General features: G+C 41.5%; 3 protein-coding genes across 3 annotated transcripts; all 3 read right to left on the bottom strand.

The window, feature by feature from the left end:
• Positions 1 to 4,693: 4,693 nt before the first annotated feature.
• Positions 4,694 to 5,428, bottom strand: LOC137937648 (uncharacterized). The gene has a single exon (XM_068782754.1). The coding sequence runs from the start codon at positions 5,350 to 5,352 to the stop codon at positions 4,858 to 4,860; it is 495 nt and encodes a 164-aa protein (XP_068638855.1). The 5' UTR covers positions 5,353 to 5,428; the 3' UTR covers positions 4,694 to 4,857.
• Positions 5,429 to 7,599: 2,171 nt separating this feature from the next.
• Positions 7,600 to 10,928, bottom strand: LOC137936761 (protein yippee-like). The gene is made up of 5 exons (XM_068781626.1): positions 9,740 to 10,928; positions 8,591 to 8,634; positions 8,032 to 8,140; positions 7,887 to 7,942; positions 7,600 to 7,784 (listed from the first exon to the last, which is right to left on the bottom strand). Exons 1-5 carry the CDS (start codon positions 9,833 to 9,835, stop codon positions 7,703 to 7,705), a joined length of 387 nt encoding a protein of 128 aa, XP_068637727.1. The 5' UTR covers positions 9,836 to 10,928; the 3' UTR covers positions 7,600 to 7,702.
• Positions 10,929 to 16,143: 5,215 nt separating this feature from the next.
• Positions 16,144 to 19,963, bottom strand: LOC137936528 (RINT1-like protein MAG2). The gene is made up of 4 exons (XM_068781250.1): positions 19,479 to 19,963; positions 19,285 to 19,392; positions 18,225 to 18,325; positions 16,144 to 18,135 (listed from the first exon to the last, which is right to left on the bottom strand). The coding sequence occupies exons 1-4, from the start codon at positions 19,771 to 19,773 to the stop codon at positions 16,267 to 16,269; spliced, it is 2,373 nt and encodes a 790-aa protein (XP_068637351.1). The 5' UTR covers positions 19,774 to 19,963; the 3' UTR covers positions 16,144 to 16,266.
• Positions 19,964 to 20,759: the final 796 nt, after the last annotated feature.

Here is a 20,759-nt window from a genome sequence, read left to right as displayed (position 1 = left end):
TAGAGTTAAGTCAGTGAATCAGGGTTTAGTAGGGTGTACTTTTTGGAATTAAGGTTTAGGAGTTTAGTGTTAAGGTTTAGGGTTAGGGTTTATGGTTTAAGGGTTTTGGGTTGTTTAGGGTTTTGGGTTTAGGGTATGTTAGGTAATGGAGGGTAGGTTGAGTCCAGTTCAAACTAGACTGAGTTACTTGCACAAGTATCCTTTAGCCAATTAGTGATGCACCCTCCGCCAGGTTCAAGTGAATGAACCAGATGATTCACTTGAATAGGCTCTAGAATTAAGTCAGTGAATCAGGGTTTAGTAGGGTGTACTTTCTAAAATTAGGGTTTAGGGGTTTAGTGTTTGGGTTTAGGGTTAGAGTTTATGGTGTTAAGGGTTTTGGGTTGTTTAGGGTTTAGGGTGTTGAGTAATGAAGGGTAGGTTGAGTCTAATTCAAACTAGGCTGAGTTGCCTGCACAGGCATCTTTTAGCCAATTAGTGATGCACCCTCCGCTAGGTTCAAGTGAATGAACCAGATCATTCACTTGAACGGGCTCTAGAGTTAAGTAAGGGAATCAGGGTTTAGTAGGGTGTACTTTCTGAAATTAGGGTTTAGAGGTTTAGTGTTTGGGTTTAGGGTTAGTTTATGGTGTTAAGGGTTTTGGGTTGTTAAGGGTTTAGGGTTTAGGGTGTTAGGTAATGGAGGGTGGGTTGAGTTGCTTGCACAGTCATCCTTTAGCCAATGAAAGCCGACCCCTATCATTGACGAGGTACGGTTCATATTGACTGCAAAGTCATATGAGGCTTTTCTAAGGGTATTCGTTGAATTTGAACTTGAATGTGTTTTTACATTGCTGGAACTAGTTATCTGCAATGGAATTTTGATTAATTTTAAATGTTATAGAATGTTGTTAAATAATTTTAAAGTGTTATGGAATGATCTTATCATGTGGTGAGGAGATTCGGAAGTAGTTAATCTGCACAGTCCATATGATTGTATTTGTTAATCCATTTTTAATAGTTTTGATACAATGTACAGAACAACAAACTTATTATTTTTGGAAATATATCATATAACTCTTCACATTGCAATTTATTTTTCCCTACTTCATATCAAATGTTTCGTTTTGCTTTTCTGAGGGATCCCTTGTTGGACTTGATACATGGAGACGTCTGGTTCCGGTGGGCTTATCAAAGTTACCAAAAGTTGCCCGTCCATTGCAAGTTTCCAATCATAGTCCACGAAAACCTGAGTCAGAACAGGCAAGTTGAATCGCCTATCAGACTTGAACCGAGTTGGAGGTGATTGTCCTTGCATAGAAGGTTTGAGTCTAACCTCTCTGCTCCCGAATCTGAGTGGTGGATCAACCCTTTGAGTTAACAAACAAAAACGATGCAGAGCAGCAGAAAGATGAGAAAGCTAAACGAGATTATGTTAGAAGATTTCTTATTATGCCCGCTTCTGGGCTTTCTGGATCCATTGTTTCCAGTACACTTGAGAGCCTCCTGCTCAGACCGTCCACCTCTTGTCTCAATCTCTTGATGTAACTACACGTCTCCTTCAAGACTCTGGATGCTGATCCCTGCAATCAACAGAAAAGCATGTTTCACTGTCTTCTGCATGGAGTTTTCTTCGTTCAATAATTCAGTTGAGAGATTTGGTTTTCTGAAACTTTTTAGGTGAGTCATAGACTGGAACAAGCAGAAAAAACTCAGAAAATCTCGATTTTGCTTGATCAAATAGTCGTAACATACCCTATTCGTGTTTTTCTGATGCAGCTCCGGTAACACAGCTTCCAGTCTGGAGACGAGCTCGTAAATCTCATTATCAGTGATCCTGCTTGAACCGGTCGATCTCCTGCCAGCCATTACAGAACAAAAACTAGGACAGACTCGCGTGCGCACACTTCAGCTCGAAACGGAGAGTAGTAGTAGAGATAGGGAGGATGCTGCTTAAATAGGTAAACAGAGAAAGAAATCAATCAAAATGACGAGGTAAAGACAAAACTGGTTTTAAGAAAGATTATTTCGACAGGGTCCCACTTGTTCTGCATCTGGGTAACAATCCGCGACTTTCTCTATATGAGGTGTAAACTTTAAAGATCTCTATGTGGAAAAATATCTGAGCTTCGAACTGGGTCGATGGCCGTGCCTTTCAACAGGACCAGAAAGATACCCTGAATAAAGTAGAGAGACTCCATTAATGATGAACTTGTTGTAGATTTGTCTGGTGCAGAGACGTCAGGCTTCTTTAAGTTAATTGGAGCAGAACTGGTTTTCCAGAGAGGGGATTGAAGATGGTTTTGGTTCAGTTATTTTGGCTGCATTTACCAACCATCGTTTTCGGTCCATGAATTCCGCCGACGGCTACTGTTTCAATGTTGAGATTGGGCCAGGTGGTGATCCATGGGCTTGCCACATGGATTTATGCTTTTGTGATTAGGCCCATTGGAAAACTCAGGTGGGTCCTCTCCCCGTCCTAAGATCCCTCTCCCTACACTCTACAGCGAGAGTCAAGGTGGTTGCGGTTAGGCTCCTTCCCCGCCTTTCCGTCGGACTTCAACTCTCTTATTCCAGAAACGTTTTAGACCCCGCAAAGAATCCGCACCGACGACGTGACGTGACCCGCCTGGTCGCCGGAGAACCAATATCGCGCTTTCTCAATATTTCGTCTCGTACCACAAAATGCGACACTTCCCACCCACGTGACACTGTAGAGATTCGGGAAAGGTAGGCATAAAGGACGGTGCATGCGATTGCAATCCGCTTTAAACTCTGGAGACAGATTCTTCGTTCTCTCGTATCGTAAAACGAGACGGGATTTACGAGATGAACGATTTTTACGTCGGAAAGGACTACTTTTTGTATTTAATTTTTGCCACAGGGTCCTATCCTCTTACTTCCAGTCTATTTCCGGCATTGACAGCACAGACCACAGGAAAGACGATTCCCTGTTTCTTACTTTCGTCAATCGCTCTTCAGGATTTGTTAATTTTAAAGAATCCAAGACCCTTGATGGAGAAGAGATTTCTGATTTCATTTGCAGGATTTTGTTCGTTTGATTTTTGCCTCGTACTGAGATCATTTCCGGAAAACATAACTTTGAGGAATGGATGAATTGTTCGAGACAGAGGGGTGCAGAACATGGGAAGAGATGCAGCCGAGGATGGGGACTGAGTGGCTCCACCGATTTCGGTATGTTTTATGGGAATTCTCAGATTTCATCCTTCAATGATCACCTGTAACCTGCCACCGTCTTGTTTTCAGGTAACCCCAAAAGGCGACGATCGGAAATGGAAACCCAGTAATTGTTTATCCTCGGAAAGAAAAAAACAAACCGAAAGCAGAGCTGCAGACCCCTTGTGACTGAAACGACGGAGGGTCGCCGGTGAGGCGGACGTTTGAGCTAATAAAATTGGTTGGTAGTTGGCACCGTTGGCAGTGCTTGTCGTCATTTGATGACCGTAACCAGTCCGATAGTGGCCCCCGCGAATTAAGGATACGAGAGTTAGGAACATTTTGGCCGCAATAGACACGGCCAAACTATCCCCTGCCGGACGCAGGGAGATGGAAGTCCCCGGAGGACCCCCCAGCTGTTCGACAAAATTATTGCCGGCTGATTAGCTACGTGTTTAAATGCTCGAAGCTTGGAATGCCCCCCCACAAATACGCCTGTTCTCCCGCGTTACGTACCGCAAAGGGTAGAAGCTTTAGCCTTTGCATCGAACACATATCTGAATCAACAACTTTATCAACTTGTTTTTTATCCACAGAATTTGAATGCTTCACCTGGACAACGAATCTGTCAAAGTAAATGATCTTGTTTCGACTTCCGGGCCCTGATTGTTTGGACTTGGAGGAATCGTCGCTATGAAAATCTGTTCTTTTCTGTACGTTTCTTTATCAAGGTTTCACAACCAAACAAGCGTCAGAGTCTCGACTCCGGATTGTGGTCGCAGTTTTCTCCTGCTCCAAATTCTTCCGAACTGATTCAAACCCAGCTCAGATTCAAGGATATCCGACTCACCTGCACGATTTCAGCCGATTTAGTTGAAGATATTGAGAAACACCGTGCAGATTCAGATTGTAGAAGCCACGCGATTCCCTCCTATTAATCTGGCGCGGAGGAGACGGTTCACTATTCAAAGCAGGTCCTCTGGTAGATTCAGATTCGTTAACCGACTCCGCGTCTATTCAGCAATTTGATTCTTCAAACCAGGGATCCCAGATTTTCAAACGAGAGCGACTATTTTTTTGTTGTGCATTTCCTATTTTCATCCAAATCCTCCATTTTTGGGTGGAACCAGAGGTCAGAGAAATAACTGAAATTCGAATTTTGAGCCATTCATATTTGAAAATAAAATTTTATTTGTACGTGGCGGACATCGACGGCACGTCCTATCCTTTCGCAGCATTAGATATGACGAATCAGCATCACTACGTGGCAACAACTGACAAACGACGTACAGCAAGACCCATGTGGTTCTGACGTGTTAGATCACAGTGACTCGACTCGTGACCTGTCACCTCAAACTGGGGCCACCTCCTGTCGTCGTCACCTTAGGCGCATTTTAGACGCGGGATGAGAAGAGTTAAATATCGGGGAACCTCGGTTTTTGAGTTTTGTGACTTAAAAACTCCACAAGGAGAGCTGAATAGATTTTAGTCAGGGACGGCGCACTGCGCATATTAGCATTGAGGAGAGTTAAGAACGTTATAGAGTAAGAGATTCTCCGTGCTCGTCGTCTTCTTCTGTAGATTTTTTTACAAAATAAATGGGGAAGTTCATCTGAGGATTAATTAACCGAGCCTACACTACAAAAGGTCCCCCTTTTTTCTAAAAAAATAAAAATTTGATCATCCTCGCCGGCATTCCGGTTAAGTCATGAAGAGCTCCAACTGCAACAAGGTATAGTAATTGGCAGCTTCGTCTTCAAACTCCCAGAACCCATCGTAGCTCAGAATCTCCCCGACCCCCCTTGACTCATCCTCCGCTTCCCCGACGCGCCGAGTCTCGGAACACGGAATCCCCAGCTCGTCGTCGGAAGCTTCCAGTAGATGCTTCATCACCTCTACTTCTTCGTCTCCTTTCACCGGGGCCTGTTCCACTGTCCCCGACGAGGGTTCCATCCCGGGTTCTGGGAAACACTCTGCGCCGGCGTCCGACGAGGAGGAAGAGGAAGACGAGAGCTCTTGTTGAAGGGTGGTGATGATGGAGGAGAGATCCTCAGTGGGCTCTTCTTCTTCCGACTCCAGAAGCGACAGAATTTTGTTCAAGGAACACTGCCGCTTCGTGTCGGTACCGTGACCATTGTCCCCAGACTCCGCTTTCTCCTCCCTGAATCTCTTCCTCGCCGTTTCCGCCTCCGCCATTACTGAAGACAACCAAGGATCTTGCAGAGAAAGAAAAAATTATATTGGAAGAATCTGTGCAGCGAGTCACACTGGTTTGATGCGAGCGAGGGAGAGTAGCAAGAGGGATTTTATAGAGAGAGCAGAAGTTACGGTCAAAAAGAAGACGAGAGGTGAGAAAAGACGGAAAAGATCTCGCGAATAAATGGTAAACTGTGACTTGAGAGAGTAAGCACACAGATGGATAAAAATAGAGAAAACGGAGAAATTCCCGCGATACGATAAATGAGTAACGAGATCGTCGGTCCGATACGTGGGTGAGCGTTCGCGGCTCGTGTTTCGGTTTTGTTTTTTTCTCTAACTGGTATTTGGTAATTTCGGATACAAGTGGCGTGGATGGATTATTAGTATCTAAAGAGGGTTCATTGCCACTCTTTTACTTAACTACCCTCCGCAAAAACCCGTGATTCCGACAAAGGCGTTTGTCGACAGGGTTGCCAATGTCAATTCCTTTCATTCAAAAGACCCTAATTTTTTCTATGGCTCTGGATTCGATCTCGGGGTGCCAAATCCACATCGACGGCGCAGAAAATCTCAATAGGATCGGACACTTGCACGTGCCACGTGTACTTTGGCTGGCGAAAGGATATAAAAATGGGAAACTGCTCGTGGTGCTGACATTACCAAATGTGGCAAATTATCAACCCCACGACGCATTCTTTCGGATGTGCCACGTTTATGGTTCAGATGGAAAGTCAAGAGATCGAGGAGTTATGTGGACCGTCAGATTTAGGTCTAAAGAAGAAACAACGGTCAAAGGATTCCTTTCTTCTCTTCTATAGAAATGGCTCGGATCTGCCTGGGAAAGCGTCTTTTTAACGGATTAGATTAAGTTCCGGATCGCCCTTAAAACAAGTAAAAAACTCTAGTTAACACCTTGATAACATAATCCTACGTCCTTAATTTTAATTAAATAAATCTGAGATTATATTTTAATCCGAATAGGGTTAGTTAATTACGTTACGTGTGCACGAACGTGCGTTGAGATGATCTCGAACGTCAGATCTTGATCCAAGGATCAGGAAAGCCACCGTTAAAACATGTGGAGGACGGGTTTTTTCAACCCCAACCCAACCCAGATATGTGACAAAGATATAAAATGAGGTTGAGATAGATCGGGTTATAAGGATGGTTGGGTTCGAGTTTGATGAATTAGGTTTTTTCAGGTTCGGGTTTTGGGATCGAAGATCGGTCCGATGCCCAACAGGCCTAGATACGCCTACACCAGCGAAACCTGAGTGAAGGATTCAGAAGCCATAGTTTTCGAAAGGAGGCGAAGATAACGCTTTTTAAGTGATGGATTTTCTGGGGAGTGGCTTCGGATTTAGCGAAGGAAATTTTTTTATCATTTTACGGCTGAAAAGCTCGAGAAATGTCAAATTTCAAGACATTTTTTTTTTTTTTGTAGGAGAGCTTAAAAGAGAAAAGCTGTTTTGTTGGTATCGAGGAAGAAAGCCTTTGGAAGTGGAGTGGAGAGAGAGTGGAAGCCAAACTTGTAGCGCGCGTGGGTCGAGCCTAAAATACCGCCATGAATGGTGGAAACGAAGTGGCACTGAATCCCATTTCCTCAAATTCTCCGTGCTTCCGTTTTGTGAAGGATTGACTGAGATTAACGGATACAGTTTCTTAATCTGAGAAAGGATCAAAGTAGACGGGATAGTTCAGTTTCAGAGGTTTGCAACTCTTCTTCCTTTACCAAACTCGGCGCTGCAAATTAAACAAAATGACAGTAATCCATATGACATTGTATTTGGTATCGAACAAGACATCTTACTCCCCAGAAATCTGATACATTTCAAACAGTGCCCACCTGATAATTTTCAGGAAAAGTACATGTTTTGATGGAGATCAGTATTTATCAAACTGAGCTGGGTCGAGCTTGTCTCATCTCATATTCCTTCTCCGATAAATGAATTTAGAAGAAAGTAAAATAAGTTGCATAGTTACAATTCAGTCGCAGCTTCAAATACCTTCTGATCATGGCAGCTCTCTTATGGGCACGACCAATTTCACTTGGAATACTGAGGAAACTCAGTAATGCCCGTTTCTTTCATCAAGGATTTATCGATTTATGATTTCATACACATAATCTATGGCATGAAAATGATCACCTGAGTGAATATCAAACACCAAAAAATGGTCATCTGTATTATTTCGGAATCACTACACTGTTAACGAATACCAGTTTCTTTTTATTCAAGAGCTCAGTTGGTCATATAGCAATTCAAGACCAAAGAAAAAAGAACTCGAATGCAAGAACGGAAGAATCGTCTGCAAATTAATAGTAATGCTACCCCAAGCTCTTCACTCGTCAAACATCATCTGCATCACTTCCAGTCAGAGCTTCATGGTTTATCGAGTAGTTTGATCCATCAGAACCTGATACCTTGAACCTGGAGAAGAAGTAAGAATCGAATTTAAAACATTCAAGAAAGAAAGAAGATAAACCTCAGCAAAGGATCTTCAAAATCAGATAATCTTCATGTAAGTTGTACCTTTCAAGGATAAACTTCCCTTCTTTATACTTTTGGCTTTCGTCATGGGCAGCCTCCTGCATAATATTGTGTGCACATCAAATGTGATTGAACTCTATATATCATAAAATCCAGAATTCAAGAACCTTCAGCTCTTGAGTCTTACATATTTCCAACCCACATCTGACCCACATCGAACACAAAATATGTCAGAGACGGTATGCATTCCAGTCATCATTATCCTCTCTTCTTTATCTCCTACTGAGATATTCACACTGACAACCATCAGATCAAGAAAGTTACACAAAACCAAAGAGAAAAGGAGTGGACCAGTTTGGAAGGGTGAGGATAAGATGATTTAGCCTAAAATATGAACATCTTGATGAAGATCAAGGCTTGATTAACAAATGGAAGGGCGAAGCAGAAGCAAGGCAGCCAGTGGCCCAGTAAAGCTGATATTGCACCAGTCTGGTCATCCACTTTGGTTTTGTCACTGTACAATTCAATACTAATCTCCATTACCCAGTTCACCCTTCTTCCACTGGTATATTAATTAAAGCTGGAACCAAACAACATTGAAGACACAGACAGAGTTCTTTATTTCACGGTACTTCATTTCATTTTCTTGTTTGAACATCACCAATAGAACTACAATATTACAAAGCCTAAGGAAATAAAACACAATGAAAATAAAAAAGAAGCAGAGAGAAGGCAAAGAGACTTACACATTACTGAAGAGGTAAGCCTTCCCATGACTGCAATGGAAGAACTGAATGATACAGCACAGATCAATTTGTCAAGTCAGTCATTGTCGATTGTGCTGGACAAACTTACTAGAACTGAGCACTAAAATGATACATCAGAGATCAACCAATGCACAGAAAAGAAATCAAGACAAGTTGCTTTACTAGTCATCTTCAAACCCATGTACAAAGTGTGTTTGTACTGTATTTCTCTAGATTCATTAGATGAAATTCCCATACATGAAGAACAACTTATTATATGATAAACAAGTTTACTCGCTAAATGCAAATTAAAAGGTAATGGAAATCGCAGTTTTGCTTCAATTCCTAAGTTCTCCACTTGCTTCAAGTCAATAATGTTGCAAAACCAGAAAGTTTTTAGCCTCAGAAAAAACTACTGAGACTAAATTACAAATGGTTTCAAGTAGAGAGAAGATAATTATGACCCAGAGAACCCTTTCTGGTGCATTTTACTAGCTCATCTAAGAATTTTTATAATGCAAAGCGTGATCAAAAGAGCCAACTCTCATCTGTTCTACCAAAACTACTCCATTTCGTTCAATAGGAGAATGGGAACCTTTGCACCATGCAAGGAAGACAGCCAAATTTAATTAACACAGGGTATCACAGTTTACGACGGGTGAAGCACAAGCTCAAGAACAAGTGACCGGCTTCTTCAATCTTGCAGTAAAATGAGCAGATAAAACCTTGAAATGCTTAGACATAAAGCGCTGTAGGGTAGACGGAAGACGACATATAGATCAAACAAAGACTAAAGGAACCTTTAAGGTTTATAAATTTAATAATATAATGACAGCCTTGCTGATACGGTAATGCTCAGTCAGTTGCAGCAACAGACCGAGTTTGATCCAGATCAAAAAAATTAATGGGTGGAAGGACTTTCTCATCCACCCACATTGATATTAGCAAAATTATGATGGTTCCCTACTGATTGACGATTTCGCTTCTCTGCACGCAAAATCAACAGGAAAAATGATCGAAATAGTCTCAATTGCTGGGTTTGTTTATGGTAGAATAAGAGAGAATATCTTGAACAGGTACAAGGCTCCAAAATGCAGAAGATGGATGAAATAAATACCATAATGTGGGCCATGGAAGACGGATACATACCTTGGAGACAATTTCTTCGTAAAGGGCGAGATGGGTTTGACAGTGCTTGCAGCTGTATATCCTTCCTTCTAGTTCGACCGTAAATATCCTTCCCATCTCCCTTCTTCGTTCAAAACAAACTCGCTCTCGCTCTCTCTCTCTCTCTCTCTCTCTCTCTCTCTGAAGCTACGGCCTTGTGCTGAATAGAACGAATCTAAAACAAACAGATGGAGACGTTTCTCTGCGCTCACGAGAAGGCCGAGGCAAAGGCCACAGGCTCGTGATGCAAATAGATCCCAGGCGGAAAATACTCCTTAAATCATGGGATATAGGATTTATTCAGTTGCTAAAATCTTTAGAATCGTTGCTATATAAAGGACAAGCAGTTGCCGAATTTCAGACAAAAAAAAAGGTTATCGAACCTGAGAATGAAGAGATTTTAGTAACAGAGAGATTATGTTTGCAAATTTTATTTTTTTTCCCTCTTGGACGTAAGGGGAGGTTGGCTCTTGAAGTTTTGCACCATTTTGGTATCAGAGCGTACATACCGATACTGAAATCGCCGTTCCAAAAAAAAAAAAAAAACAAATTCTTTCGTCCCCTCTGGCTCCGGCGACGACACCGTCACTCGGCGTTTCCAGAATTTTTTTCTTTTTTGCCACTCTGCGACCTCCTCTGATTCCAGAAACAGAGGACGTCGTCGACGAAGGTTTATTTCCTTCTCTGCAAAACACACAGACGCCGAGGTGTCTCGTTCGTCTTCCGTCCCCTGTCTCGTTTCAACCTCCGGCTCCGGCTCCGGCTCCGGCGACTACACCATCACTCGGCGTTTCCAGAAAAAAAATTTCTTCTTTGCCACTCTGCGACCATCTCTGATTCCAGAAACAGCGGACGCCGTAGACGAAGGATTTATCTCCTCTGCAAAACACCCAGACGCCGAGGCGTCTCGTTCGAAAGCATTCTGGTAAGGTTTCTTTCTTTAAGGAACGCAATTCATACTCGCATCGGTAATTCGTACAATACGTGGAATAACCAAAACCCAAACACTTCTACCCCAGCTTCCAGCGCAAATCAACCACTTGGATATCTTTTGGAAAATATTAATCAAATGCTGGATGAGAAATGTCGAACGCGAGATCAACCAATTGCATCTGTTTTGGAAAAATTAATAAAATGCTGGATACAACGGCGGAACGTCAAACTCCAGATGAGTTTGGACCTCAAAATAGGTAGACCTCATTGGGAGGCAGTGAAGGGAACCAAGAGGATGAAAAATAAAGGGAGAAAAACAAGGGATTTGGTGACAGTTACCCTCGTGATGAACTAGCAAGTGAATAAAAGGTAGAGGTCCCAGATTTGTTTGGGAAGTTGGATCCCAATGCGTTTGAAGATTGTTGACGGCCATGAAGATTATTTTGATTGGTTCTCCGTGTCGAGGATAGAAAAGTTTATTATGTTCGTATAAAACTAAAAGGACATGCATGAACCTAGTGGGGTAGCATGGAAGAACAACTATGTCATACTCATTGTTCGCCAGTGTCTAATTGGGAAGAAATATTTGCCTAATGACTACGAGCAAATTATGTTTGAAGAGATGTTGCAACTGAGGCAAGGAATATTGACTATCGACCAATATACGGACCATTTTCATGAACTGATTGTTCGCAGCAAAGTGGTGGAAGATGATCAACAAATGCTGGCTCATTACCGCACGGGCTTACGTAATGAGCTGCGAAAAGATATGTTGATAGCGCGGCTTCTAAATGTTGATGAAGCTTATCAATTGGCCTTATGAGTTGAAAAGCAACTGGGATTCTTCCACGGGAGACGGCCGTCATCTACGGAACCCAGGCAAGAACGTGCATCAACACTACAATTCCAGAAACCACCTCTGGCCACTGACCAAGGTAGACACGCCGTAGTGATTGACCAACGAGGAAATGCCAAACTTACGGGTGATGGACCACAATGCTACAAGTGCAAGGGGTTTGGAAATTTTGTTGTAGTCTGTCCTACAAAAGAAAAAAAATGGCCTTTGTGTGTGGCAAAAAACTTAACATGGTTGATGCAGTTGAAGGAGTTGAAGAAGAATAATACAAATAAAGTGACGGAGAAGATGACGTTTTGCACTTGGAAGCAACCGATCTGCCCAATTGTGTGATCCACCGAATTTTGACTGGCACTAAGAAGAAGATCAAAGGCGGTGGTTCTGATTGGAGGCGCACCAACATTTCTATACCCGTATGGAGCATAGTGGTCGTGCTGTAAATGTCATCATTAACAACGGGAGTGGAATGAATGTAATCTCTAATGTGCGGTGGAGCGTTTGGGTTTGACAGTTGCAAAACACCCCATTCCGTATCGAGTAAGTTGGGTTAACGAAGATAACCCCATCTTGGTAAAGCATCGTTGCTTGGTGAAGTTTGCATTGGGAAGAGACTATACGGATGAGGCCTGGTGTGATAATATCCCTATGACCGTTTGTCACTTATTGTTAAGTCGACCTTGGCTCTATGATAGAAAGGTGTTGTATGATGGGTATGCCAATTCTTACTCTTTTAAATTTAATGGCAAGAAATTCGTTTTAGACCCTTTGCAGATTTCTAAGTTTAAAACACAACCGAAACAAACAAAGGTTGTTCCAGTACTAACCATTCAGCAATTTACTCAAGCTCTAAAAGGAGAACAACTAGTGTTGTTGGTGGTGAACCGAGAAGTTAAACAAGATGACAGTATTATCCCCAACGAATTTAAGAAGATGCTAGAGAAGTTCTAAGACATTATGCCCGATGAGATGCCGAGACAGCTACCCCCATTACGAGCGGTTCAACATGCCATTGATCTACTCCCAGGTTCTTCCTTGTCCAACCTACCACATTACCATATGAGTCCCACAGAAAATGAAGAACTAAATCGACAAATTCAGCAATTGCTTGACAATGGATTCATCCGAGAAAGTCTTAGCCCTTGCGTCGTACCAGTTCTACTTACACCCAAGAAAGACAATACTTGGAGGATGTGCGTCGATAGCCGAGTGATTAACAAAATAATGGTGAAGTACCGATTTCCTACTCCCCAGCTTGATGACATGTTAGATTTATTGAGTGGAGTATCCATCTTTACAAAAATTGATCTTCGTAGCAGGTATCATCAAATTCGAATCCGTCCCGACGACGATTGGAAGACGGCTTTCAAAACAAAAGTATTTGAGTGGTTGGTCATGCCTTTCGGACTAACCAATGCGCCAAGCACATTTATGCTTGTCATGACACATGCACTCAAACCTTTCTTGGGCAAATTCGTAGTTGTTTATTTCGATGACATTTTAATTTTCAGCCATTGTTTGTAGGATAATTTAGACCATGTGCAGCAAGTCCTGGAAACACTAAAAGAGAACAACTCTTTGTAAACCGTGGCAAGTGTTCTTTTATGAAGAAGCGGGTGTACTTCTTGGGGTTTATCATTTCAGACCAAGGGGTAGAAGTCGATCTTGCCAAGGTTCAAGCAATTAAAAGTTGGCCGACTCCTCGCAATTTTTTTGAAGTGCGTAGCTTTCATGGGCTGGCAACATTCTATCAACGTTTTATACGAAACTTCAATACCATCATGGCTCCCATCACTGAGTGTTTGAAGTCAAAAAAAAAAAATTGTGGACTGCATCTGCCAATAACGCCTTCAATGAGATCAAAACGAAAATGGGAGAAACTCCTGTTTTGAAGCTTCCAGATTTTTCCAAAATATTTGAAGTTGCATGTGACGCATTGCAGGTAGGTGTGGAAGGAGTACTCAGCCAAGAAGGACATCCTATTACCTTCTATAGCCAGAAACTCAATGAGGCCCATCGACGCTATTCAGTGTATAATATGGAATTTTATGCTTTGATTCAAGCTCTTAAAAATTGGTGTCGTTACTTGATTCATAGAGAATTCGTTCTCTTTACTAATCACGATTCGTTAAAACAATTGAATGCTCAAAGTAAGATGACCGCACGGCATGCTTGGTGGATGGATTTTCTATAACAATTTGAGTTCGTTATTAAGCATAAGTCTGGAACTAAAAATAGAGTCACAGACGCATTAAGCAGGCAGCCCCATTTGCTGGTGATATCGTATGTTAATACTTTGGAATTCGACAGTCTTAAGCAGCAATATTCTACATATGCCAACTTTGAACTTATTTGGTATCAGCTCACGGAAAACACGAATGCAACTAAGAATGAATTCTCAGTCAAAGATGGTTTTCTGTTCAACGACACTCGACTATCTATTATGTGCGGCTCTTTCAGAGGGCTTAGCAAGGCATTTCGGTGTTGATAAAACATTTGCCATGGTCTCTGACAAGTTCTTCTGGCCTCGACTACGTCGCGGTGTGCATAAAGTTGTCATTCGTTATCGAATTTGTCAAATAAACAAAGGCACCAAACAGCAAACGGGTCGCCATACACGCCCCCCCCCCCCCCCCCCCCCCCCCCCCCCCCCCCCCCACCATTCCATATGGGCCTTGGCAGCACATTAGTTTCATTCCTTGTCACAAGACTTACGATAAATCCAAAACAGCGGCACTATTTTCCAAGAAATTATTCGGCTACATGGTTTTCCAATTACCATAGTGTCCGATAGGGATGTTAAATTCATGAGTTATTTTTGGAAGACTTTGTGGGCAAAAATGGGGACAAAGCTACTGTTTTCCAATGCATTTCATCCTCAAACCGAAGTGACCAACCGGAGTTTAGGAAATTTATTAAGATGTTTAGTAGCAGACCATACGGCAAGTTGGGATTTCGTGTTACTGCAAGCTAAGTTTGCTTTCAATAACTTTGTTAATCGTTCCACTGGTTGCACACTATTTGAAGTGGTATATGGTTTTCGCCCCAACACTCCACTGGACCTCCACACTCTAACATTGCCTTCTAGACCCAGTGAAGTTGTGTTGGATTTCTCTAGTTACATGAAGGATATCCATAAGGAAGTTAAGCGGCGTCTCTCCCTTAGCACGGAAGCATATTCTACCGTTGTAAATACTAAGCGGAAGGACAGGCAATTTCAGATTGGCGACATGGTTCTTATACGATTAAAGCCTAAACCTTTTCCTCCTGGGAGTTTCAACAAGTTACATACTCAACGTGCAGGACTTTTTAAGGTAGTTAAGAAGTTGGGTCCTAACGCCTAGGTCATTGAGTCACCTGCTGACTACGACATCTGTCCTGTTTTCAACATTGAAGATCTCACTCAATTTCATGCTCTAGAAGAACCAGTGCCATTACCCAACAAGATGCAGTTATTCGTGTTCCAAAGAATACAGCCCCAAGAGATGAAATTGCATCGATACTCGATCACCAGTTTGTTACAAATTTTTAGTACAATGGAAAAATCATCTCCAATCTGATTTTGTTTAGCTACAAGCTTCGGAACTCAATCAACTTCACCCAGAATTATTTGCTGCCTATGTTCTTCAAAACTTGTCGGAGTCAAGTTCTCCTGAGTAGCCGGCAATTGATGCAAATAAAGAGCACAGATCCCAGGCGGAAGATACTCCTTAAATCATGGGAGATAAGATTTATTCAGTTGCTAAAATTTTTAGGTGTTACGAAGTTGTTTAATTTATTTCCAGTAAGACTCGGTTGCTATATTGGTAATCCCATCCTAGTTTGTTTCCTGATTTTCAGATGTAATTCTTTAAAGATGGACAGATAGAAAGGAAAGGTTATGGAACCGGAGAATGAAGAGATTTTAAGTAATAGAGAGATTCTGTTTGCAAATTTCATTGTTTTTCTTTCCGTCTTGGACGTCAACGGGAGGTTGGCTCTTAAGGTTTTGCACCACTCCGTGCCCGCCACATACGTTTGTGGGGATTAGTTCTGTTAGCAGTTGGGTACAACTCGATCGAATAAATTCGGGAGTTTTAATAAAGTTTTATCAATCCTAACCAACACTAACCTAGGCCTAGCCATTTTACTATCAGCCGTCAAATTTTCTCTGTTTCTTAAAATTTTTTTTTTTTTACAGTAGTATCATTTTCTTTATGGTTATCAGATTTGTGCAGCTCATATTAATGTTTGATAATCCTGAAATTTGTAAAGTTTAGAGTCCAAATTATAAGGAGGACTTAATTATTACTTTGAATCTCTGTAGAATACAGTTTTAATTAAGTTGAAGTAACTTCCATTTATTTTTTTTTCATTTCCTATTTCCATAGCTCAAACTCTGAGACCTCAAATCTTGCAGATCCCAATCTGGATGACCACGCCTCATCTACCACTGACCTACAAACGTATTTCATGACAGTGTTGTGTAAGCGCCAACCAGTAGCTGCCATTGCAGTGTAGAGACTTGAACTTCAGTATGCTTCGTTTCATCTGTAAATATGATGGAACAAACCCACAGGCAAAAACACGGGAATGATGGCTGCATGATTATTAACTCTTTTGAAAAAAAATTCTCAAGATAGATTAGTGGGAGTGCATCCCAAGTATAAATATCAGTGTGCTTTGATCCTTCATGAAAGAATTACTAACAAATAAAATTGGAAATAAAAAAACAAGGGGATCTTCAGCTCCCGAACACTCTGTTTTTTATAATCTTCTCCGCTTCAGAGATGCTTAAATGCCTTATCATATTCTCTCTCAACCATCTCTCCTTTCCTCTCTCAAACCCCTCTTTAACCTTCTTATCCTTCATCTTCAACAACTTCAAGCCTTGGCTCACTTTTGGGAAAAACCCTTCAGGTCTCAGACACCAAGCTCTGAAAACACCAAATAGAACCTCTAAATCTTCATTCAATCTCTCAACTCCACCATCATTGAACTTCACATTACCCATTAAGATACCACTGAAAATCAATTGATCAATCCCACTTGCCAAACCTCTCCAAAGCCTAAGAAAATCAATCTCATTTATACCCCCCTCCAGCTTCAAGATCTTTGCTTGCAAATAATCTAAAGCACCAATGAATGTCTGGGAAACGGTCCATCCTTCCTCTCGCTTTTCCTGCCACTGCTTCTTGTTCTTCAGATAGTCTCGGCATCTAGCATCAAAGCCCCTTAGGATAACAGTGGAAATCTTCTCCACCCATTCTGTCTGAAACAGCTGCAATTTCTCTATTTCCTCCTGAAGAACAAAGCTCCCAGGATCTACCACTGTGTTCTCACCAGCTTCATCTACGCCCATTTCCAGGAAGAAGATATCCTCAGCCCACTGATTCAAGACAGATTCACAGTAGCGAGCTGCATTAATGGCACTGGTTACCTTCACTAAGGCATCATCATCTGCTAAAGCAGTAAGCCCCTCCGCTTCTTGGCATCTGCGGAGCAAGCAATCAATAAAATTTTGCATAACTGGGGCTACAGCCAACCTAATGAATCTTGCCCTCAAGAAAATACTCGGTAATGGCCTGCAACTATCAACCAGAGTTGATAGATGCCTGAGAATAGCAGCTGAAACTGCAGGAGATTTGTAATCTTCTGATCCAGATAAGAGAACTGAGTTGTCAATTTTCATTTTCCAATTTCTCTCATCCTCCATCACTGGTTTCAACTTATCAAGCGTATCACTAAGCTCAAGTTGCGCCCATATTTCAAGCCAGTCAGGTCTGTCACAGAAAACAGACATAGCAGAAATCCTCCTTAGATTCTCTTCTTCTTTAACAGATATTAAGATTCCAGAACTTGTGAGTAGAGACTGAATTCGCTTATCAAAACTAATCATCAGATCGACAAGATGAAGCCATGAAATTCTAGCCTGAGAAGATAGATTGCTGGTACTTTCCTCTGACAGCTGAGCAAGGTGTGTGGGGAAGATCTCTTTAGCTAAGTATGTAGAGAGAGAGGTCACCACCGCTGAAACCCACTCTTCTCTGCAACTATAACCCACAAGCCTTGCCTTGTCAACTAAAGGCTGGAGAAGCTCATCCATAGAATCAACAAAATCACTCGTGATTTTATAAACGAGAGCAAAAATAAACTCTGGCTTCTCGATCCACTTTGAGAAATGCCGCTGTGATGCTACTGCGATCGGATTTACTAGCTCCTCAATTGCCCAAAGTGGCTGCTGCAGAGACACTTTCAGGTTATGCCCAACAAGTTGTCTAGATTTTCTGCATCTTTGCAACTCCTGCAGATGGCAGAGTGCAAGGAAATTTTCACGATATTGGTCTTTCAGGTCACCTTCCATAAAAAATAGAGGATTCAAAAGCTGAGATGATTTCTCAACAGCTGAACTGGACAAGGGTGGTGGCCATCCAAGGGAAGCAAGAAGAGATCTATGATCTGCAATCGCCTGAGGTCTCAGAACAGCTAGAGCTCGATCAACCCGGTGATCGACAGCGGAGACAAGATGGGTCCACTGGGGCCGTGTTTTTGTAATAGAAATTAGGATGTCCTCTGTGTGTTTCAAAGATTTAATTGCAAGCAGTCGCATTTCCTAGAGTAAGGTTAAGAAAGTTAGAAATTAAAGCTGGAGCAACAAAATATTTACAATTAGAACTCGGTCGTTTCATTAAAGCAGCTTACTTCTAAACCAGGTGTGGAGGAAGACTTTCTTAGTGCGGTCATTGAAGATGATACTGCATCTTCAACATCACCAATCAAGGTATCCAGCTTCAATGCGGTTTCTGCGATTAGAACACTGTTAATGAAAATAAACAGGAGATAACAAGCAAGGCCCTAGCAATAGCACACTGTTTCATTATATTTTTTTGCTAGGAAAACTTATGAAGCAAAATTATGTGGTATGGAAGGAAAAAATTACAATCCTACAGAAAAAAGGCAAATGCAAAGCATTAGGAGGCAACAACTTTTGGCCAAATCACATTAGAGAACAACGAGAGATTTTCGCCATCAGCATCTACTCTATATGCTGTTGCATACACATAGGCAAATGCATACATTAGGGGAGAAGAAAATTAGCATCTTTTACATATATTAGACCCTTTTTTGCTTATTCCGAACAACAGAAGTGTCATGCAACTCAGACAAAAAGTTTTAGAACGGCAAGACACCAATTGGAGAGTTCAAACCAGCAACAATGGAGACAGAGGTGACAAGTTCTTTTATGTAACAGTCAGACTATAAGTGCAGGTATTGCATGAGATGATGGGCTGCAAGCATGTGACTATCAAAGCTCGCACATGACCAATTGATTTAAGGGCATACTTAGCATAATGAACCAATGGTAGACAAGACCTTCATAGAATTTGTCAGGAAGCAAGAGAAGCTTGCACCTGCCTAGAATGCAAGCGTCTCGTGAAAAGACTATTTTAACCATCACCAATAAAGCTTATGTAGAAGCGCATGAAAACAGGATTTACAAGAAGTAGAACGCATGAAAACAAGATTTACAAGAAGTAGAAGCCTTTTCTCTTCTTAGAGGTATAAGTCAATGGAATAGTAATTTGGGCAGTAATTGATCGCAAGGTATCAGAATAGCACTTCACTCCATGTAAATACACCTGGTAAATTCAACATCTCAAAAGAAATTCAGAAATATCTCGTTGCGAAAAGGTTTTTGAACCCTTTGGTGAACTAACATTCTTCAGCAATTCCCACTTTAAAGGACAGCAATAGAACTCACCTGCGTATGCTCGCACTGTCTCCACTCTTGACACTTCTTTGGCAAGAGCCGGCAATTCTTTTGCCAGAACCTGCTCGCTTCCCCCGAATTCATCTCCTTCCGCTCCATCTAGCAATACAGTTCCAAACACAAATTCAAACAAAAACTAGATATCAACAATTAAGAACAACAAACAAAGGAGCAGATGAACATACCTATCAGCACCCCAGAAACACAAGTAGACGACTTCAGATCGCTCAATTCACCCTTAATTGTGTCGAGAACGCCTGTAGCACGTTCCGAACGAGAAGCATAAACTGCAATACTGATAAAAAGGCGCTGATTCAGATCTGCGAGTCCAACCTCCAAATCCGTACACTGCCTTTGCAATTCGGAGACGACGTTTGAAGAGGACAAAAGATCTTCTCTCGACAGAAATTTTTGCCCGAGGAATGAGAGAAGATACAGGGAGAGATCAGAAAAAGGCGGCAAAACGAGGGTCTTCTCCATTTTCAAGCCATCACCGAGAGAACTTCCGGTTCCTGATCAACGATTTTCACACGAAAAATTAGAGCTCGATATTCTGAAGCTTGGTCCGCGTCGTCAACGGTCGAAATTTTTCTTCACGCTTGGTATTTCTTCTTCGATTCGCCAAAAGAGCTCTCCCTCGCGGGGCTCAGGGCTGTGAGCTTTTAAGCCTTTACCGAGAGGAAGCAAGGAATAGAGTCGAACTGCCTAAGGTTCACAGATGAGCTTCTCATCGCATGATTCGATCATGCTCTGGGTATCCATTACATGACTGAGATCTATGAATATTGCAAACAACAGATAGAATTAAGGAATTTTTTCCAAGATTATATCCAATTTTTCTAAAATACATAATAAATAATTAAATATTAAAATTACGCAAATAAACACTTCATTGGATTATTATTTTTCAAAATTCATAACAATTTGAACGTTCTTATTATCTTTATATTTTTTTAAATATATATTAAATATTACTAAAATTAATAATAATATTTAATTTAAAATATGAACCTATTATAACCAAAATGCTTGTATGTTAAAATGTGAATCTAGTTATTAAAAAACAATTGGATTTCGAAAACGTGAGGAAATCTGTTCTTTTGGTGTTGAAGCGTTTCTCTCGATTTTGAGACATATTTGTTTCAATTGTAACTCGTGCTTGAGCTCTAATGAAGTTCCAGTTTTTGGTATATGATCGCAGATCTCAAAGGCTGCAGTTTCAAGTTTTCAACACATGGTTTCTGCAATGAAAGAATGTTTCTGCTTCTGCAAATTTCACATTCCAGCTCTGAGTCACTCGTCTTTGAAATCTTACGGAGATTACAGTCAGAGCAGCAGCAGAACAGAGTTTCTACCCACAATACAGAGAGAGCTCTTAAGTCTTCTCTACTGCTATTTCCCCAAACGAGCAGTCTCTGAACTAAAATGGATGAAAGGAGGTGTAAGAAAAGCCAACTTGCCTGAAG

The sequence above is a fragment of the Aristolochia californica genome, unplaced genomic scaffold, assembly GCF_029961685.1.
Source record: "Aristolochia californica isolate CCGP_79_NKW_82.1479 unplaced genomic scaffold, dmAriCali1.0.hap1 SCAF_7, whole genome shotgun sequence".
Classification (NCBI taxonomy): domain Eukaryota; kingdom Viridiplantae; phylum Streptophyta; class Magnoliopsida; order Piperales; family Aristolochiaceae; genus Aristolochia; species Aristolochia californica.
The sequence above is the reverse complement of the archived record's forward strand: the minus strand, read 5'-3'. Positions and strand labels throughout refer to the sequence as shown.